Raw genomic sequence first — 19,638 nt, forward strand, 5'->3', positions numbered from 1 at the left:
CCCTTCCTTTTATTCTTAAACTTAAAGCGATACTTCAGCGAAGTATTGCACTTCCATAAAGTTGAGAGACTCACAGGACACAGATTAAAAAAGATGTAAAAATTTTCAAATATCAAAATTGAAGCAGCAAGGGCTGAGATACCTCGACTTTCAGTCCCTAGTATGAAGCAAGCTCCAAAAACCACTGGATCCAACATTTCCTATAATGCAGCCAATAGAATAATTTAATTAAACCCTGCCTGGTAACTGCCCCAAGTCTTTCAAACTTTAATCGATTAGTCAATTGACAAAACATTTATCGCCTTAATTGCTCTATTTTGATGCTTGATTCATCGCTTTGAGTAATTTTTTAAGAAAAAATGCCAAATTCTATGGTTCCAGCTTCTTAAATGTGGATATTTTCTGGTTTCTTTAGTCCTTTGTGATAGTAAACAATATCTTTGTGTTGGTTGGGACAGAACAAGACATTTGAGGTTGTATCTTAGGATTTGGGAAACAGTGATTGACCATTTTCTAACATTTTATAGACCAAACAAGAAATCGATTAATCAATAATAAAAATAATCGTTAGTTGCATCCCTAGATGACATCATCAGTAATTTTCTCCCCCATTACACAAGACATTATACTCTGTATATATACAGTAAACTGGCCAATTTATAAAAATACATCAGCAGTTGCCATGAGCACACATAAGGAATGTAAGCATCTAATGACCTGGTAATAAAGTTAGATGATGGACTTCTCCACACCTGGTGCATTTCAGACAGCACCATCAGGATCCACCATGGCTACAAAGCCTGGGGGGGTTGCCACAGCAACAGGCGGGGCCAGAGGAAGTGCTTCAGTTGGGACAGCTGGAAAACAGGCACCTAAAGCCAAACCAGAGGTAGATGAACTCTGGATTCCTAAGTACAATTGGAGGGTCTGTTGGATGTCTGATGTGACGTAACATGAATCACTGCTTCCTTCTTCTGGTCTCAACACGAAGCAGCCCTCATCTCTTCTTCACTGGCTTCATCTTGCAAAACATTTTTACCTCTCTCTGTGTGTGTTCTCTCTCTGACTCAGCCATCCACACACATGTTGACCTTTCACTTGCATCAGAAGCTGAGCATTTCCTGCGTCACATTAATGAACTCTCTTATCATCACGCTTGGGATGAATGTTCTTCACAAACTGTTTTTTGGGCTGACTTCATGAATAACTTTCTTTAAACACATGCTCCTTGGTTTGTAGACTAACACTACGCCGGCAGGTGCTACTGTTATTGACATGTCCTCCGCTGGGACTACTCATGTCGACATGACATCAGCTGGGGCGAGAGGCGGTACTAAAGAGATGTCCAAGGTAATGGTGTCATCATGACCAAAGCGCTGGTCAGTGCTTTTTCTTGCTTTAACCCGATTATCATATTAACTATGAATTCTGTGTTTTTACATTACCTCTGAGCCTTTACCTGAAATTTTAGATTGATTTTCTACCAACAAGGCAGCTTTCAGGTACTGCTAAAAGGCTTTCTACAGCGTGTGCTGGTGGGAAACTCCAACATACATGATTTGTGTATCAGCTGTTCATCAACAGCCCTTTAAATGAAACCAGAAAATTCACGTGATCCTTCCCACAACATCCATGATGCTCCTATTGTTTATTGCTCATAGTCTTTTGGCAGCTGAGTCTCAAATTTTAGATATGAAGGCTTCCTAAATATGTGCTCGCTGAATTTCCATCACATATCTCCCACAAGTTTCTATTAGATGCCTGAAGCCAGAAAATCAATCTGAAATGTTTGGAAAAAGGTCAGACTGTTTCAAATGCGTATACACTTGTGTCAAGTATATACATTTATAAATGGGCAAAAGCAAGAAAAAGCACCAGCATTTACACTGATCAAGGGTCAGATTAGTCTCAGTCCTGAATCTCAGAGAGCCTGAACTCAGCACATTGGAAACATGTATTTTTGCTTTAGTCAGACTACAGTGACAGATCTGACCAGAGATCATTGTACATTTTTTCCTACTTTTTTTTTCACTAACACTGAAAATGTTTTCCACGTCTCTTGTCAATATGTCTACTGGCTTCAGACATGCTATAAATCTTTCATCCTTGTGTTTTGGAGTAATCATTTGGCTACATGTTTGTAGACGACACCTGTCTCCCAAGTCAAAGCCTCAGCTACAGCTCCTTCTCCTGCTGCTGGAGCAGCTGCAGCTGCTGGTGCGACAGCGTCTGCAGCAGCAGGCACTGCTGCTGTGACCAAACCTAAAGAGTCACCCAAAGACACAGCCAAGGTAGACTCAACGTCTAGAGGCTTCTCACACCCTTCAGTGTCTCCACGACTCTCTCAAGGTTTACTTTTCAAGCCTTGCTTCAGCAGTTGCTTTCTTTCTTTCTTTCTGCAACACCTTTGAGTCGCAGAGTCCTATCACAGTCTTATATTTTGTCTTTACCTGAGAGCACTCAGATTCTTGCTTTGGAAATGGTTTGCTTTGGGAGTTTCTTTTAAAACAAGTCACTGCTTTGGCCTTGCCTTTTCTACTTTGGAGGTGACCAGATGTAATAACCAGAAGTATCAAGGACTTTTTGTTCTTAACTCAGCATGCCTACGCTTGTTGTTGTATTTGCGAATGGTGCACACCTGTCCACACCACACACACGTCAGAAATATGAGTCAGCCACAGAGATCAAATGCAAAGAGACACACTTTGTGGGCTTTTCTTTTTGTGCTTGTTTTATTACTCAGTACCTAGTGAAAGACTAATCACTGTCATCACGTTGGTGGAGGCTTTCTTCTGCTGAACTCAGTTCCTGTCTATCTTTCATTTATTTCTTTTGTTGACTTGTGTACAGTGGAACTGTGATTATACTCCACTTAAATTCTTCAAAAAATATCCACCATTTCTGACATGTACTCAGTCTATAATACATTCAAATTCATTGTATTTTAGAGTGCCACTGCCACTACAACAGTCAAAGCTGATGCACCTAAAGTTGATCCGGCCAAAACATCAAAGCCAGCTGCAGCAGCCACGGCTGCAGCTGGAAAGGTGTCTGTACAGGGGAAGAAAGAAGAAGCTAAACCGACACAAACGAAGGTAGATGATCCTGAAACCAACAACGGTGGAGGCTGTCTGACACTTTTTGTCCTCTGTACTTCCTGTCTGTACAATATGGCCTCTCTAGCAGATGAATGGATACCATGTGCTACACTGAATATTTCTGTGGTGTTCTCTGTCCCTTCTCTGTGAACTGAATAGAGCACTACTGTGCTCATGAGATGCCTTCAGGTCCTGCAAAGATTTTTCATTTGTGTAAAACTTTAGTGAAATGTCATGGGGTTTAAAATGATATGAAACTTCACATTTTGTTTTCTGTTCTTGTTCCTATCTTTCTATAATGAGGAAAAGTGTGGTTTGGCCTGGCACATAATTTACAATTTGATCAATTTGCAATCAATTAGTGTGGAAAATACCCAGTAACACTTTTCATAATGCCTCTTTTTAGTCATTTCCTTGATTAAAAGCACAATTACATGGAAATCATATCATATAAAAAAGCTTGTTGTGTTGCACGTTTCATGTCGTGGAGGCCTGTGTCCTGATTCTGGGTCTGGTTTGCAGGTGCAGGTGGAGGTTCCTCCCATAGAATCTAAAGGAGCCAAACAGGTAAAGACTCACTGTGCCCATGGGTTTGAAAAGCATGTCAGTGTGTTGCTTGCTCCAGTGTGCTGAGTTATGTTGCATGTGCAGGCAGCTGAGTTGGATCCATTTGACGCCCTCGCCAGCAGCTTACCATCAAATGATGCTGTCGCACCACCACAGCCCGTATACACTGGGCCAGAGGTCAAAGAGGTACATTATAACCACAGTGTGTGCATTTGTGTGTCTGTGTACAAAGTCTTTACACTTAAAACTGAGCAGGTGTGAGAATGCGCTGAGTTGCAGCATGGCTCTGCTGTGAGTAACCGCGTGTTTTGCATGTGTCACAGCATGACATCACTTCCAAGAAGGGTCAAAAGTGTGGAGAAAGAGACAGCACGCTGCCTCCTGGCTACAGATTTGAAGATATGGTTAGTTCTCTCCAGGCTCCTTCACTTTATCACTTCTTTGGATTCACTCCTTAGCTTTGTCACAGTGCCAGCAGAGTATTATTTGTCTCATCTGACAATCTCACTGTCAGTAGGTTTAATATATTCCTATTTCTTCACTAGGATGTAGTTCCTATGAAAACTGTTCTCTCTGTGGATTATCCAGAGTAGGGGTAGTTTTAAAATATAATTTCTCAATGCTGTGAGTACCATGAGCAAGAGTCCATTCACCGTCATTATTTTGGGGTGGAGATAAACAGGGATGAGTGTTGAACCTGACTTCTCTTACACCAACTGAAATGCGTCTGTAGCATACCTGAAAGCTGGCATTGAATATTGAGTCAGATTCATCTTTCTTTTTTGCCAAATTCAGACTATTTTATTCAGGCAAAGTTCTGTTTAGATTTAGCATTTGTGAAGTTTGGCTTCTTGCAGAAAAATGTGTTATCTCTCAAAGTCAGACAGATATCTCAAAATCTGGACACATTAGCAGAAAATATGAAAATATGGGGTTTATTTTCCAATTGGGGTGAATTGAGTCTTTAAGGCAGTCATTTTTACCCCCAGAATTATTTCAGGATTTCATTTTCTTTTCTTACAAAACTGAATTAAATGAACTAAAATGAATTTGTATTTTCCAGCCTCCAGTTCCTGCAGATGTTAAACCCAAGGACGTTCCTGTAAGTGAAACTTTGCCACAGACACAATTCAGACAGAGAATTATACTCACTCTTTGTAATCTTTTTCTATGATGTGTAAGCAAATGAGCACACCCTTACATTACACACAGACACACACAGTATGATCTGCTGGTTCCTCTAGAGTGGGGAATGTTGCATTGCACTGGTGGGTGTTGTCTCCACCAACAGCACAGGACCCACCTTCCCTGCTGGAACTCGTTGACTCTTGTCTGACCAAACCCAAACACACGTTTGCAAACCAGATAGACAAACGCACACACTGATACGTCTGTTATATACTTTGATATCAATATGTAGGTAACTATTTACTCACCCTCAACACACCCACATTTGCATCATAGCCTACTCCCTCTTTATCACGTCGTCTTGCAAGAGGCTTCTTTGGTTCTGTGTCTCACTACCTGTTTCCACCCAGATATTTACCTCCAGTGTGAGTTTTGTGCTTTTTACTTTTGATTTTTGTAATGTTTTTGCTAAATCAAATAAGTTCTATGTGTCAAATGCGTCTTTTTGAGAAGTTTATTGAAGATTTTTCTGTCGCCATGGAATGTGAAGGGTGTGTCTATTCTTTTCCTCCACTGTTGCTACATAGTCTGGTTTGCATTATTTTGCCCTTTTGTTCGCTTTTTGACTTGGTCATACATGCCCTCTAGTGGAGGATCACGTGGCGGAGCATAGCATGGAATAATTCTTCTTTAATCAGTCAGCTAAGATTATTCTGGGTTTTTGTTGAAAATCTGATCATGTCTCAGTGTTGCGTTTTTACCTCTGATCATGTGGTGATGATGCGTGCTTTGTTTTTCATCTCAGAAACCACTGAGCACGGACGAGGCCCTGGATTCCCTTTCAGCTGGTTTCATGACTTCAACAGCTCTAGCTGCCCCCAAGAAACAAGAGGTCAGACACTTGGCACTCAAAACTGTGCATGTTACACTTAGCTGCTAATTCATCCTCCACCTTTTCATCCCTTGTACCTTCTTGACAGTATATGTATACTGTTTCTTGTATAAATTGTAAGTGCTTTTCACAAAGTTCCATCTTTTTTCTAACATGTCATACATAGAAACATGCTGATAGCGTCACTGCCTCATCTGCTGGTCCCACTAACTTTGCACCACCTCCTGTAAAGGTACAGTAGGCGTTCACATCTCTGAGATATCATTATACTTATTTTAAGTTATAGATTTTTATAGTCTAATCTCATCTCTGTTGCAGAAAGCTGACGTCCCTGCTGGAGTTCCCCACAAAACCGTGTGTCCTGTTCCTCCTGCTGATAAAAAAGCAAAGATGGAGAAAGTCTCAGATGATTTCTCTCTGGAGGCTGGGCTTCCCTCTGCTCCTCCCAAGGTATAGTAATCTCCTTTCCTAAATCATACATCAATTATACTCGTCATTTAATTACGCCTTTGTTATGCATGCGTCTATGATGTGAAAAAACTTAAACATCATCTCTGTTGGCTGTTGCAGAAAGTAGTCCCCCCTGTGGCTGTGTGTCCTGCTCCTCCTGCTGATAAAAAAGCAAAGATGGACACCAAGCCCAAGAATAATGAGGTGAGAAACAGGAGATGGAGTGCACACAGTAATCCGATGCATTTCTTCCTGCTTTCATGCTTTTGTTGCACATGGGAGGGAGACTGTTGACAGATAGTAGATTATATACTTCCTCTCCTGTTCTCTCCTCAGGGTGACTTTATGTCTCTGGATGCTCTCAGTGCTCTTGGCGACACGCTGGCAGCACCAGAACCAAAACCTGAACCCCCCAAACTCAGACCTGAAGACATTGTCTCGGTAAGAGCACAAACAGTCAGACTGGCTTGTCGTCACAGCCGTTGATGGCTTCTCTAGTAGACAATTCAGTAGATGTCCCCTCATTTCCTCTCAGAAACATTTATTGAAATATATCCTGCCAGACAATTCTTTATTTCCTTTTCATAGCATGACAAACTCAAGAAGGAGAAGGGTGTGCGTGTAGGAGAGAGGGAGGACGCACTTCCTCCAGAGTACAGGTTTAAAGAGGATGAACTCAAAAAACTGCCTGCTCCTAAACCTGAGGTGAGACTGTGACAAAGTCATTGTAAGGGTCTTAAAGAGTTACTGTGATATGAACAGAATAATAATTGCCGGATGTTGATATACAATATGTTTCCTTCCTCCCCTTCTCCTGCAGCCCTCCATGGATACTGGTGAGGCTCTGGATATTTTGTCTGGAGACTTCATGACCTCCTCAGCAGCTCCTGCCGTCCAGGCTCCTGTTATCAAGTCCTCAGCTGCTGCTGCACAGGTACACTGGTGATCTGTTACTGGTAACAGCAGACACTGGGCAAATCTCCACTGATGTTGTAAAGCTTAAACGAATATGAATACATTCATATATTCATCATAGAACAGATAATTTACTGGAAACAGATATGACCACCAAATTGGGCTGGAATATTGTTGTATGATATGATAGTTTTTTTTCCCGCTGACCTGTCACCCCATTGACTCAGTTTTACCACAAACATCACACCACTTCTTCTCAATCATTACTCGGTTAAATCATAACACACGCAGTCTTTACAGTGGTGGCAAGATCTCTGATGTTCATCAAGGATAAACGTCCATAAATCTTTTAGGAAATCATAAAAATTTCAGATCTTGGCTCATATTCATCACATTCAGGCGTTTCTTTAGTATCAAAGTAATCCAGACAGTTGTTGTTTGTACGAGGCGTAATTTTCTATGACCATGTGCATAGTTTTAAGTTCAATATTTAGACATTCAGCATGTTAAAACCTCAATAACTTCACAAGTCTTCATCAGATTTGTTGTGCAGTACAGGATAAAGCTTAACTGATATTATTTTTAACTCATGATTCATATTGAAGCCTGGCACTTTGAGTAACTTGACAGTAGATTGGACTGAAGAGCTGAAGTAAGGGACTGACTCAAAGGTTCATGCAAAATGACCAGACACCATTCACAAAAACTTCAGATCAATGTAATTTCCAAATGGACCACCTCCCAGTATATACACAAGTGCTAGTTTTAAAGAAAAATCATGAATCATCTTGGCCCAAAGCAATTCTGACTTGAAATTTCACACTGTTAAAACTGAAACCCCATTCATCAACTTAAAGAGCTTTTACTTCAGTTTAAACTAACTTCTTTCTTTTTTTTGAAGGTGGGGTTCAAATACAAATCATGTTTTATTTGATTAATTCACGTACATGATTTAACATACACAAATGGCAGTATAAAACAATTTAACACCGAAAGTAAAGCTGTCTAGACAATTTCTAACAATTTCCAGTTGTAGGATCCACCCACCAGTTTAAATCTGAATACTGACTTTTTTGTGATGCAGATAAAAACCGCAGCTTTGTGTTACACACCTACAGTATTCATTCCAATATGAACTATTGATTGTTTGCAAGATATGACAGTACCTACACCAAATAATTACTAATATAAAAGCAATCATGGCAAATACTACTGTAAGGTATTTGAAAGAGATTTAAGCATAACTTTATGTATATATTGAACAAGTTATGGGATAACTTTACAGACTGCAACCCTTAATGTCATCTCTGTTGTTTGATGTAGAAAGTTGAATCCTCTGCAGTTCCTCCTGTGGCTGTGAGTCATGCTCCTCTTACTGACAAGAAACCCAAGACTGATCAGGTGGGATACAGGAGATGTACAAATTTTTTGTTTTCATTTTTTGTCTGCCCTTTTTCCCCTCTCTTGTTTCTTGTCTGTCGTCTTTCGATAGGTTGTCTTGTCATCCTTCCATGTGGGATAAACATTTTATTCCAGTAATTAAACAATATACATGAATGACAGACCAGTAGAGCAGAAACTCAATCTCTTATTCTCTCATCAGGATGACTTTATGTCTCTGGACGCTCTCAGTGCTCTTGGCGACACATTGGCAGCACCAGAACCAAAACCTGAACCCCCCAAACTCAGACCTGAGGACATGGTCTCGGTAAGAGCACAAACAGTCACACTGTTGTCCTCACGCTTTCTCACAGCCTTTGATGTCTTCACCCTTGGAGTATTAAAAACTTCCCCACCAAACAGTTCCTTATTTCCTCTTCTTTTCCTTTTCATAGCATGACAAACTCAAGAAGGAGAAGGGTGTGCGTGTAGGAGAGAGGGAGGACTCACTTCCTCCAGAGTACAGGTTTAAAGAGGACGAACTCAAAAAACTGCCTGCTCCTAAACCTGAGGTGAGACTGGGACAAAGTCACTGTAAGGGTCTTAAAGAATGACTGTGATAGAAACACAATAATAACTGAAGGATGTAGATATATCATATATTTCCCTCTTCCCCTTCTCCTGCAGCCCTCCATGGATACTGGTGAGGCTCTGGATATTTTGTCCGGAGACTTCATGACCTCCTCAGCAGCCCCTGCTGTCCAGGCTCCTGTTGTCAAGCCCTCAGCTCCTCCTGCACAGGTACACTGGTGATCTGTTACTGGTAACAGCAGACACAATCTACAGTGTAATGTACACATAAATCATCCTATCAGAACATGATAAAACAGTGATGGAAGCATTTGGTAGTTTTGCCTGCTACTTGTGTAACATGCACATTTTGTAGAAGAGAGCTTACATGGTCTAAGTGTAATGTTTGTCATTTCTTTCTTTCTCAATGTTATATTTAGTACAAGTTTCACTTTCTTGTTTGTTTTGTTGTATTTTTCTTCTTTACCTTCTTTTTTTCTCTTCTGTATCTTTTAACTATTTGCCTCAACAACAGCAAGTTTACATCACATCTTATTTGCTCTCCTCTCATTGAATATCCTTTCTATCCATCAGATTTTGTGGTAGCGATGTAGAGAAATAGAGTGGGCCTATGTCATTGAGTAATTATTTAAGGAATAATTTGACATTTTGGGAAATACACTCATTCACCTTCTTGCTGAGAGTTAGAGAGGACTCATATCTTTCTCATGTCTGTGTGTTAATTTTGAAGCTAGAGCCAGGAGCTGATTAGCTTAGCTTAGCATAAAGACTAGAAGCAGATGGAAACAGCTAGCTAGTGCTTCACATGTTAATTAGTGAGCATTATAGGTGCTCATAGGTGGATTTTTACAGAGACGGACTCGTTGTTTGAACCTTGATTCCAAACTTTGTGCTAAGCTAAGCTAACCAAACCAGCTGTTGACTCTAGCTTAATATTCAGTCTACAAATATTCAAGTAGTATCAATCTTCTCATCGAATTCTGGGCAAGAAGGCGACTACGTGTATTTTAATAGCAAGTGAAAACTACATGTTGAATCAAGATGTCCTAATTTATCGTTTTAATGCCATTACAACACCGTGTTCTCCCTGAAAGCTGTTGTCTGTGTTTTTCAGACTAAAGTAGAGGATTTGTCAGCTCTGGATTTTCTTTCTGGAGATTTTATGGCTCCAACTAAAGCTTCTGGAGTTCACGCAGCTGCCCCTCCGTCTACCAAGAAGACACCACAGGTAAAGCGTTTGCATGTCTGTGAACCGTTTTGTCCATCGCGTGTGTCTGCTTACTGAGTTTATAGAATAAATGGAAATATTTTTTTGTTTGTATTCTCAACTGTCCTTGCATCCTCTATCATCATGTCTTTTTTCAATCTACATGTCTCACAGTATGAACCTGTGTTTCTGCAGAAAATGGTTTGTCCTCTGGAGAGACCTAATACCATTGACGTCTTCTCTGCACCACCACAGCAAGCAAAACCCAAGACTGTGAGGATACAAAATGACTTTATCTTTATCTTAAATGTTTTATTTTTACTGTAAATATTAATGTTTGCCTATAACTGTATAACGTGTTTTTTTAAATATAGGCCACTTACCCTTTCCTACTTATATCTTCTTTCACCTGTTTTCGAGACTAGCCTAAGCAGCCAAATGTTCTCTTTTCAGGGTGACCCTATGTCTCTGGATGCTCTCAGTGCTCTAGGCGACACATTGGCAGCACCAGAACCAAAACCTGAACCCCCCAAACTCAGACCTGAGGACATGGTCTCGGTATGGGTCACTCATACACTAACACACACACTCACACATTCAGCGCCCACTCATCAGAAACCACATTATTGTTTTGCTGCATCTGCAACATTTTATCATGTGGCAAAAAAAATCAACATTCCATATATATAAAATTCATTGATTTCATATAAAAAAAATTGTAATAAAGAAAAAAAATATTAAAATGCCTTATCAAATTATCTGAGAGAGCCAGAGAACTGGACAGTTTCCATGTGTTTGTGGTTTTGGTGTGGTCCATGTTTAGAAAAGTTTGTATGCACTTGTAGTAACTAATGTTCCCACAAGGTAATGTCTTTTTTTACTTTCCTTTTCATAGCATGACAAACTCAAGAAGGAGAAGGGTGTGCGTGTAGGAGAGAGGGAGGACTCACTTCCTCCAGAATACAGGTTTAAAGAGGACGAACTCAAAAAACTGCCTGCTCCTAAACCTGAGGTGAGGTCCCATTTAGAGGGATGTAAAATACTGAGTCCACAGAGTAGACTCTTTTTTAAAATTGATATAAGCTGCTTTTTACTATCAGAGTGTGATTGTTCTGACAGAGATCAAAACACTATAAAGTCCCTCCTTAGAAAAGGATTTTTTACATAAAAAGACAACAAAATAGGTAATTATCCAGTGCAGAAGGGGCTCAACTGATACCTTTCTGAGGCACTTTCGCAATTTTGAAAAACATTATTTGCATTGAGGAGACAAAGAGCTCACACATATTTCACCTTAAAACACTGTCCGATAAATTTATCATAATCAGAGCACCACATAATTTTCTCTCCTCCCCTCCGCCTGCAGCCCTCCATGGATACTGGTGAGGCTCTGGATATTTTGTCTGTAGACTTCATGACCTCCTCATCTGCTCCTGCTGTACAGGCTCCTGCCGTCAAGCCCTCAGCTCCTCCTGCACAGGTACACTATGAAACTGTTCATGGTTACTGCAGCTGAAATAACACAATGTGATGCACAGATGTCTCTTTGCAATAGAAAAGTCCAATAGAAGCAGTAATAATGTAATTCATGGTGTGCACAGATTTGATACGTTTCATTGTGTCTCTCCCTCAGCTCTCTGCAGACTTTGCTCTGGATGCCTTGGCAGAAGATTTTGTCTCCTCAACTGCTGCCCCGGCAGTGAAGTCTGCTGCTTTTGTTCCCACAGAAACCGCCCCACATGTAAAGACACAATTATAACTGAAGCCTTTTTTAAGTACTTAAACTATCTACAATCCTGCTGAACATTTTGTCTGTGTGTGTGTGTTTGTGCTCAGCTGGCAGCAGACGCAGACAATGCCCTGGATGCTCTTTCAGACACTCTGAAGGATATCAATCCCACCCCTAAGCCCATCACCCCTGTTCCTGCCAAAGACATTGTCAAGGTAGCCAGCATGTCATGAAAAAAAGAAAGAAAGCAGAGAATATTTTCACTTTCAGAGTGATCATTAAAAAAAAACCTTTGTGTGTTTGCTGCAGGAGAAGAAGGCAGTTGAAGAGAGGCTGATTAAGATGGGAGACAGAGACGACTCACTGCCTCCAGAGTACAGACCCACTGAGGAAGATCGCAAGGTAACAGATGTCTACATTTTTACAATTTGAATAACATTTGAGCTTAATTATTGCAACATGTGATAGACAGAGATGCTTACAGGCCCTGTATGACTTTTGTTTGAGGATAACAGACCAAATTACTTTGATTAGTTAATTTCCATTCATATGACCTTGCTAAAAAAAGACATTACTCTTTGTACCTGTTGTCAGTCCTGCTGTAGTGTTATTTGTTGCAAGTTTGTGCTACAAGTAGTAAAATCTGTTTTAATGGAGAATTTGAGTTTTGGGAAGCAGCTGCTGTGAGCTTGAGTCACAGTGCAGGTGAATATTTTGTGGGAAACAAGAATATAATGGTAAATCCAGTTTTGAGTGTTTTTTTTAATGCTGATACAACAGTAAAACATTTTCAACTTGTCAAATGCAAAATGTAATAAAGAAAGAGGAAATTATTCTACATGTGAATAAGGATATGCAGGGTGTTAATCTTCCAGTCCTGGGCTAAAATACTATGTGAGGGTGTTGATTTTAATGTGAACTAGGACATACTTACAGTATTTACAGTATTTGCAGTACAATGTAGTAGTACAATGTTACCTTACTGGGTGTCTAATGTACGTCAATTTCATTTTCAAGAAAATGGCAGAAGCAAAGGCCAAAGCCGCCACAGCACCCAAGGAGGTGAGTCCCTCACACAATACAATGATGATGAATTGACACATAGACACAACATGCAGACTGAGTTTGGTTTCCTGCCTTCTTCTGCCCTGTACAAGACTATGGATGATAATACTGCTTTGGACCTGCTGTCCAGTGATTTCTCTACTGATCCAAAGCCTGTTGCACCGGCCGCATCATCTGCAGCCTCAACAAAGCTGGAACCTCCTGTGCTGGACTCTGAACCCCTGAAGGTAGCAGAAAAACATGTTAACTTAATGTCATAACAGCAAAAGCACAGGTGTAACTAATAATGATATTAACAGTTCTATATTACATTACCACCAAAAAACACTTCTAACAGATGTTCAATCATTAGAAGTGTGTGACAAGGCTGCATTCAACTTCAGCATTTTTGTTTTGGATGTTAGCTGAATTTTTATAGTTAAAAATTAAAATTGACCCAGAAGTAAATGGTATTAAAGTGTTCAATAGAGAAATTAAAATTTCACAACTAGCAGAAGATATGACAATCTTTCTTATAGATGAAAACCAAATTTCACAAACTTCAAAAATGACTTGATAGGTTATCCACTGCAAGTCCAGTAGTAAAAGGTCTGTTATGGTGGTTTTACACTTCATTTCCCAGAGATCACTTCAAACATGCCACCTTTACCAACACTGGAACAGTATGTCTAATGATTATCGTTCCTCTGTGATATCAGTGTTTGACAACTGCGAGTTAAACATTCATTTACAGTATTTAGAAATGAGCTGATAATGTCTGATAAGTTTGTTTATCATTTATTAATTAAATAAAACCATTATTTTCTTTATCAGCCAATGGCTGGTCCTGTCTTGGACTCCCTGGCTGGCACCCTGCTCCCAGATGCCCCAGAATTCAAGTCTAAGGCTGACAAACCAAAGGTAAAAAGAAGATCTCTGTAAGATGAAGATGTATCATTGATCAAATAAAAGTGAAAGAGTAACTGAAGAATGATCTGAATCTAAATCTTTGTAGAGCCTGGCATCTAATGGTAAAAACCTTCTACTGATTAATGACGAGTAAGGTTACTGATGTTACATACAGTTTGTTTTGACTGTTACATGGCGCCCTCTGTAGGTTGTTTACTAGGATTCACTGTATCAGAGGTTACCCCCTCACTCAGTGAGTTGTTCAGCCTAACCTAGGTGTCACCTTTGTTACAGGGCAAGAGCAAGTCAAAGTCAAAGTCTAAAGTAAGCAAACTGCCTGCTGCATGAAGACTGTAATTATGTTGGACGTGAACTATAATGGACAAAATTAATCTGTGTGCTTATAATTGAAACCAAAACAATCTCTATCAGTGGAGCTTGTCTGCTCCTGGTGTCAGCACACAGCTGCATGTGATGCATGTTCATTTCCCCAAATAATTAGATGACATCTGTATAATTATTGCATGCAGAAGTCCTGCTTTTTCTTCCTTTTATATATCTATATATATATATATATATATTTTAACATTAACCTTGTGTTACAGAAACATCATTCAGATGAACCGTCTGCCACTGATGAGCTGTCTGCTCAGCTAAGCTCAGACGTGGTGCCAACATCCACAAAGCGGGGAGGCAAGAGCTAGACCACTTGGTAAAGTTTGCTATCATCTTTTACACAATTTGACCTGATAAAAAATGCAGCAAACGTTGTCACCTTCCCACTGACCGCTGAATGTGTCTCATGTTGCAGGTTGTCAATGCAGTTTGTCCTCCGGAGGCCAGAGGAATGCTTCAGTGAGGGAGCTGGTCTCTGGATAATGATTCTATTTTTCTAAATCATCAAGAATGTATACTGACTGGATGAAAGACAAACCTAGACGTACCCATAACACTTGCTCATCATGCACACACACACACACACACACACAACAGCTCTGCGTGCAGCGCCTTACTTGCTCGGTTTCACATGTAGTCAAAGACGAGAAGCTTTTGGTTTCTGTCTTTAGAGAGAATAAAAAGAGAGACAAAGATGGAGATAAAGAACGAGTGATGAACAGACAAAAAAAGAGGGAAAATGTGTGAAGAGAGAAGAGTTTAAGACAAGTGATAATCATTTTTGTTTTGCTGGTTGGTGTGTTGAGCAAGTTGAGGGAAGGAAGGCGTTGCCCGTCAGAGTCCTGCATGTGCATCTCAGCTGACAGTTTCTATTTTTCCAACGATACACTAATGTCACAACGCACCCGTCGTCTCAGCCTGGTGGAGTTGTGATGTTGCCATAATATGGTTGTAGAAGTGGTGACTGTCAGCTGGTGTGGGAGCTGTACAGAGTGGGTATATAGTATCGGGATGTTTGTGCAATCTTGATGTACACAGAGAAGCCAAGTTTTCTATCATGATGTGGTCACATGCCATTAAGACACTAGTGTACAGCTTAGTTTGCTTATATTTTGGAGAACTCATAGTTTACATTTTAAAATATGTGGAGGATTTTCAGGAGGTGTTCTGCTTAATTCTGTATCCAAGAGCTTCTTGCAAATGCCATTTTACTTTGTGTAGAGAGATATCCGTCAAGAGGAGGGTCTTTTTTATGTATTTGGCCTTGTAAGAAAAAAAAATACTGGTGTCTAGAAGTGCACTTAGTGAGCAAAGGTGGTTATTACCTTTGTTTGTATACTGTAAAAAAAGATTTTTGCTCTATATAAGACAACACTGTATAATTTACAAAGGGCTTTTGCTTTTAACTGTAAAGTCAAAAATCAAAACTTTCCCCAAGTTTTTTTTTTTTCATGACAAAAGTTTTTTGTGGGTGTGAGTCAAAAGATATGAGAGATATTTTACATGTGGGAAAACTAATTAAATAAAAAAATTTTAAAAATTGGATTGTTGTAGCTGCTGTATCGTATGTAGAGTCTGGTTTTTTACATGACTTTCTCTCTGTACGATTAGTGTCTAAAATAAGGAACAAAAACAACCTTTATATGCAGACAAATGTGAAGTACTGCAGGAAAAAATCATTAAACAGTGTTTCCTGAAAGCTGAAGGGGGAATTTATAAGAACAGAAACTGTATTTTAAGATCTTGTTGTTTCTCCTGACTTAAGTGGTATTTCACTCAACAGCCCACTTCCCTTTTACTCGCAGGGCTTACAACAAAACAAATGTGCTCAGACGTAATGTAAAAATTGTGCCAACACCCTGAATGACTGATGGGGTTGCAAATGATTGAGTTTTATACATTCTATTAATAAAATAAAATAAGGAACATAAATAAAGACAAATACAATTCACTGCCGCCAAGAAAAAGTGATTGTCTGAGTGATATTTTATTTTATACAATATCTCGATCAAAAAAATCAGACATTGGATGAGATACAACAAATGCAAACAATAAAAATACTTGTTGATATTGGGGGTTTTGTTGTTGTTTTTTTGGTACTTTGAGACCACAGAATTTGAATCATCAGAAATCTTATTTTTCAGAACAAAAACTAAACAAAAGCTTGGCTAAAAAAGTCTTCACAGAATAGGCAATGCTGGAAAAAAAAAAACCCAGCAAAAAATCAGCTCTTAAAAGAATACACTAAAAGAATAAGAATAAATGAAAATAAAATCTATACAAAAATAAAATGATTTATGTGCAATTTTTGCTTCATTAAATTCACATAAATTAGGGTTCTAAATTCAAATATTCTCAGGACTTAAGTGGTTTCTATTATCCACATTCAGGGTGATTGGATCACTCAACATTTTATATCATACAATTTCATTAAAGTTTAGTAAAAAGTTAATCTGAATGTATATAAACAGCACAAATAGTGCATTGCTGTCAGCCGTCAAACCACAATGCAGTTAAAACAAGATGCAAAGAAATTATTTACCAAGAATTTGTCATTAAACTCAACATAAGATGAAAAATTATTTCTACAGCAAGAAAACAACGCTGTAAAATAGCATGGTCCGTGAAATTGCACCATGTATATTAAACATGTCTGTTGGTCATCATTTGTTTTTCAGGAGCCACCGTCCGAGGCCTATATGAGATAAACAAGTAAAAGTATTTTAAAAATAATAATAATAAACAGCTTATTTGAGTGACTCAATTCAGTGGAATCAGAAAAGGAAACACAGCATGTAGCCACCATGTAAAATTTATTTTATCAGCCTGTAATTCCCTTATAATTTTCTAGAAGGAGTACTGGAAGGAACCTCTTAATATGGCAATAAGTGATAATGAGTTAATAATAATGAGTTTAGTTAGTTAGCCGGTTTATGAGCAGTTGTTGATTTTCAGAGCAATTTACTTTAATGAAGCTTTATTTAATTAAAACTTAAAACTTATCCAACTCAATTCATAAATATGAAAAAAACTGAATAATTACAAAAATTCAGATTTACTTTTGTTAGATGTCTGAGGTGGGGTGGGGGCTTGATGGGGGGAATAAGGACCTCAGTATTTAAAATTTTGGCTACGACCCTAAATGGAAAGACAATATTAGATAAAAAAGACAATAAGAAAAAAAAAACTTACTTTCTTTTGTAATGGTGTGGGCATCTCCGTGTCCTTATTCCTACAGCAAATCAAAAGTTAAACACATTGCAAACCATTAGATATGAAAGCAAAGTCATCCAAGTAAAATCAAGAAAAGCAGAAAAATGGACTGAAAATTTCTGAGGAAATTTTGTAGAATTTAAAATAACAAAATAACAGAGATTTATTGGCTGCATATTAAATGTAAGGCTGTTCTTCTAGGTTTAAGATATCAGATGTGAACTTACGATTGCAGTACACGCTGATGATGATGAGGAGCAGAAGAAGAAGGCCACAGCTGCCAGCTAGTGGGCCCAATATGATTGGAGTACATATCTCGGAAAGACTGGTTTCCACTACTAAACATGCAAAGACAAATTACCACCCACAGCATCTATCAACTGATAATACTACACATGATTGTAATCTAGGATTACACAGTCAGAAATGTTCATGTTTTTAACATTTACCTTTCTCATTTTTACCGTTACAAGCACACGGTGTGGTGGTCGTGAGTTGTTTGGTGGTGGTCGGCGGTGCTTTGGTCGCGACTTCTGTTTTTTCTAAAGAAGTGTGAAGTGTTACTGAAAAGCGTTAATCAACTGACGATTAGTACACATTTATAGGACAAAACTCACCTCCCTGCAGTCGGGTTACTTGGCCAAATATCAATTTGTTATTTTTAAAGGCCGCACAGGTGTAAGTGCCGCTGTCTTTAATTTTGTTGAATGACTTCAGCGTTATGATATTCGAGCCAATCTTTGAGTAAGTGAAGCTGGAAGAGGGCTCTGTCTTCTTTATGCCATTGGTGAAAGATCCAATGAATTCCATGCCAGATGTGTCCAGCATCCGATACCAGATGACGATGCTCTGTCCCGCGTTAGGATTACACTTAATGTCAGCCGGTTCCCTTTCTTGTATTGTTCTGACATCATCAGCTGTTGAGCTCATTTCTGAAAGTTGTGATAAAATGGGAAAAGTATCATTCACCTGGAAACAGACCATGGAACACTTAAAAACTGCCACACAACACTTAAAAGACTTTTTTAAAAAAAAAAAAAAAAATCAAATTTACAATGAACTTACTTTGATAAAACACCAGAACCACCAGAACACGAATCCACTTTTGGTCCATTTTAATCTTGCACACGACAATAAGCTGCTGAACACGTCTTCGTGCTGTTTGTCGGAGCCTGCTATAGGAGATCATTCAAAGAGATATCAAACCACGCCCCAGCTGTAACCTTCTTCTCGGCTGTATCAAATGGGATCCATGCAGCGGAGTGTTGCAGAGACCTACTGCAGCACGGTCGTGATCTGCAACTTTTTTGAAGTGGAGCCCACCGATCTGCACATCACTTTGCCTCTGGTTTGAAGCATCGAACAGCGCGACCTGTAACAAAACACACAACAAATGCCGAGGTGCAGTGTGTAGGCTGAAAAGGATGGAGTGGGAAGTGTAAAACTGAGCAGCCCACAAAAACTACACAGTTCTGCAAAAATCAAATGGTAAACTTCTGATGACGTTATTTGACTTCTTTGAAGCATCAACATGAATTTGTCTTCATAAACAACAGTTGGCAAACACTTTGGCAAAAAAATCTGTCTGGCTAAGCTGTCCTGTGTGAGACACTCACTCCCTGCCAGCTACAGCTATACTGCTCTGTTGCTGACTTTGACCTTGACCTTCTTCCTAAATGTTGTTGTAACACAGAAGATCAGTTAAACTTCCAGTGGATTCCAAAAATGAGATTTTGTTGATTTTACCGGTGAAATTGCTTCTTGGTGCAACAAATCTGACTGAGTTTAAAGTGAAATAAGAAATAATCATAATGACAATATTAACTAAATACCAGTAAAAGACCATAAATAAAACAATGTGATATATTGAAAATATGCATTGATTTCATATAGGCTACTGTCTGCAGGAAGTCATGAACAGTTTACAGTAAGAGCTGCCTGTTGTTGGTGTGGTTTCATTGTTCAGAAGACAAAGGCAGAGTGGAGTATAAGACATCAGGAAATGGTCTACACCTGAGTAGCTTGAGCCTATTTATAGTGAGGTTTCTAATCTTTCTTTTCTGTCCAGGCCTCTCTACCTTCTAGCTCTGAGTTTTGTCTTCCACTCATCCACACAGTT

The 19,638-nt window shown here is 39.2% G+C and overlaps 2 protein-coding genes across 29 annotated transcripts in view; one reads left to right on the plus strand and one right to left on the minus strand.

Annotated features, from left to right (window-relative positions):
* Positions 1–15,849, plus strand: part of cast (calpastatin) — a 42,201-nt gene extending 26,352 nt beyond the window's left edge. For 7 of the 28 annotated variants that reach the window (XM_067587975.1, XM_067587977.1, XM_067587972.1 and 4 more), the window contains 33 exons: positions 767–889; positions 1,240–1,350; positions 2,145–2,291; positions 2,949–3,095; positions 3,621–3,665; positions 3,750–3,851; positions 3,989–4,069; positions 4,729–4,767; positions 5,599–5,685; positions 5,852–5,917; positions 6,004–6,135; positions 6,256–6,339; positions 6,472–6,576; positions 6,724–6,840; positions 6,956–7,069; positions 8,374–8,451; positions 8,654–8,758; positions 8,886–9,002; positions 9,118–9,231; positions 10,136–10,249; positions 10,424–10,501; positions 10,682–10,786; positions 11,124–11,240; positions 11,595–11,708; positions 11,862–11,969; positions 12,065–12,172; positions 12,267–12,359; positions 12,975–13,019; positions 13,115–13,249; positions 13,836–13,922; positions 14,205–14,234; positions 14,516–14,622; positions 14,722–15,849. In XM_067587975.1, the coding sequence (XP_067444076.1) occupies positions 767–889; positions 1,240–1,350; positions 2,145–2,291; positions 2,949–3,095; positions 3,621–3,665; positions 3,750–3,851; positions 3,989–4,069; positions 4,729–4,767; positions 5,599–5,685; positions 5,852–5,917; positions 6,004–6,135; positions 6,256–6,339; positions 6,472–6,576; positions 6,724–6,840; positions 6,956–7,069; positions 8,374–8,451; positions 8,654–8,758; positions 8,886–9,002; positions 9,118–9,231; positions 10,136–10,249; positions 10,424–10,501; positions 10,682–10,786; positions 11,124–11,240; positions 11,595–11,708; positions 11,862–11,969; positions 12,065–12,172; positions 12,267–12,359; positions 12,975–13,019; positions 13,115–13,249; positions 13,836–13,922; positions 14,205–14,234; positions 14,516–14,614 (3,147 nt within the window). In that variant the 3' untranslated portion in view covers positions 14,615–14,622; positions 14,722–15,849. The remainder of the gene's footprint in view (positions 1–766; positions 890–1,239; positions 1,351–2,144; positions 2,292–2,948; positions 3,096–3,620; positions 3,666–3,749; positions 3,852–3,988; positions 4,070–4,728; positions 4,768–5,598; positions 5,686–5,851; positions 5,918–6,003; positions 6,136–6,255; positions 6,340–6,471; positions 6,577–6,723; positions 6,841–6,955; positions 7,070–8,373; positions 8,452–8,653; positions 8,759–8,885; positions 9,003–9,117; positions 9,232–10,135; positions 10,250–10,423; positions 10,502–10,681; positions 10,787–11,123; positions 11,241–11,594; positions 11,709–11,861; positions 11,970–12,064; positions 12,173–12,266; positions 12,360–12,974; positions 13,020–13,114; positions 13,250–13,835; positions 13,923–14,204; positions 14,235–14,515; positions 14,623–14,721) is intronic. The other 21 variants (XM_067587992.1, XM_067587994.1, XM_067587989.1 and 18 more) reach the window with 9 other exon arrangements.
* A 424-nt stretch (positions 15,850–16,273) lies between these two features.
* cd8a (CD8a molecule) lies at positions 16,274–18,921 on the minus strand. Its single transcript, XM_067588001.1, has 6 exons — positions 18,585–18,921; positions 18,137–18,451; positions 17,969–18,061; positions 17,747–17,857; positions 17,499–17,538; positions 16,274–17,001 (listed from the first exon to the last, which is right to left on the minus strand). Exons 1-6 carry the CDS (start codon positions 18,706–18,708, stop codon positions 16,950–16,952), a joined length of 735 nt encoding a protein of 244 aa, XP_067444102.1. The 5' UTR covers positions 18,709–18,921; the 3' UTR covers positions 16,274–16,949.
* Positions 18,922–19,638: the final 717 nt, after the last annotated feature.

Source organism: Thunnus thynnus, chromosome 4 (genome assembly GCF_963924715.1).
Source record: "Thunnus thynnus chromosome 4, fThuThy2.1, whole genome shotgun sequence".
Classification (NCBI taxonomy): Eukaryota; Metazoa; Chordata; class Actinopteri; order Scombriformes; family Scombridae; genus Thunnus; species Thunnus thynnus.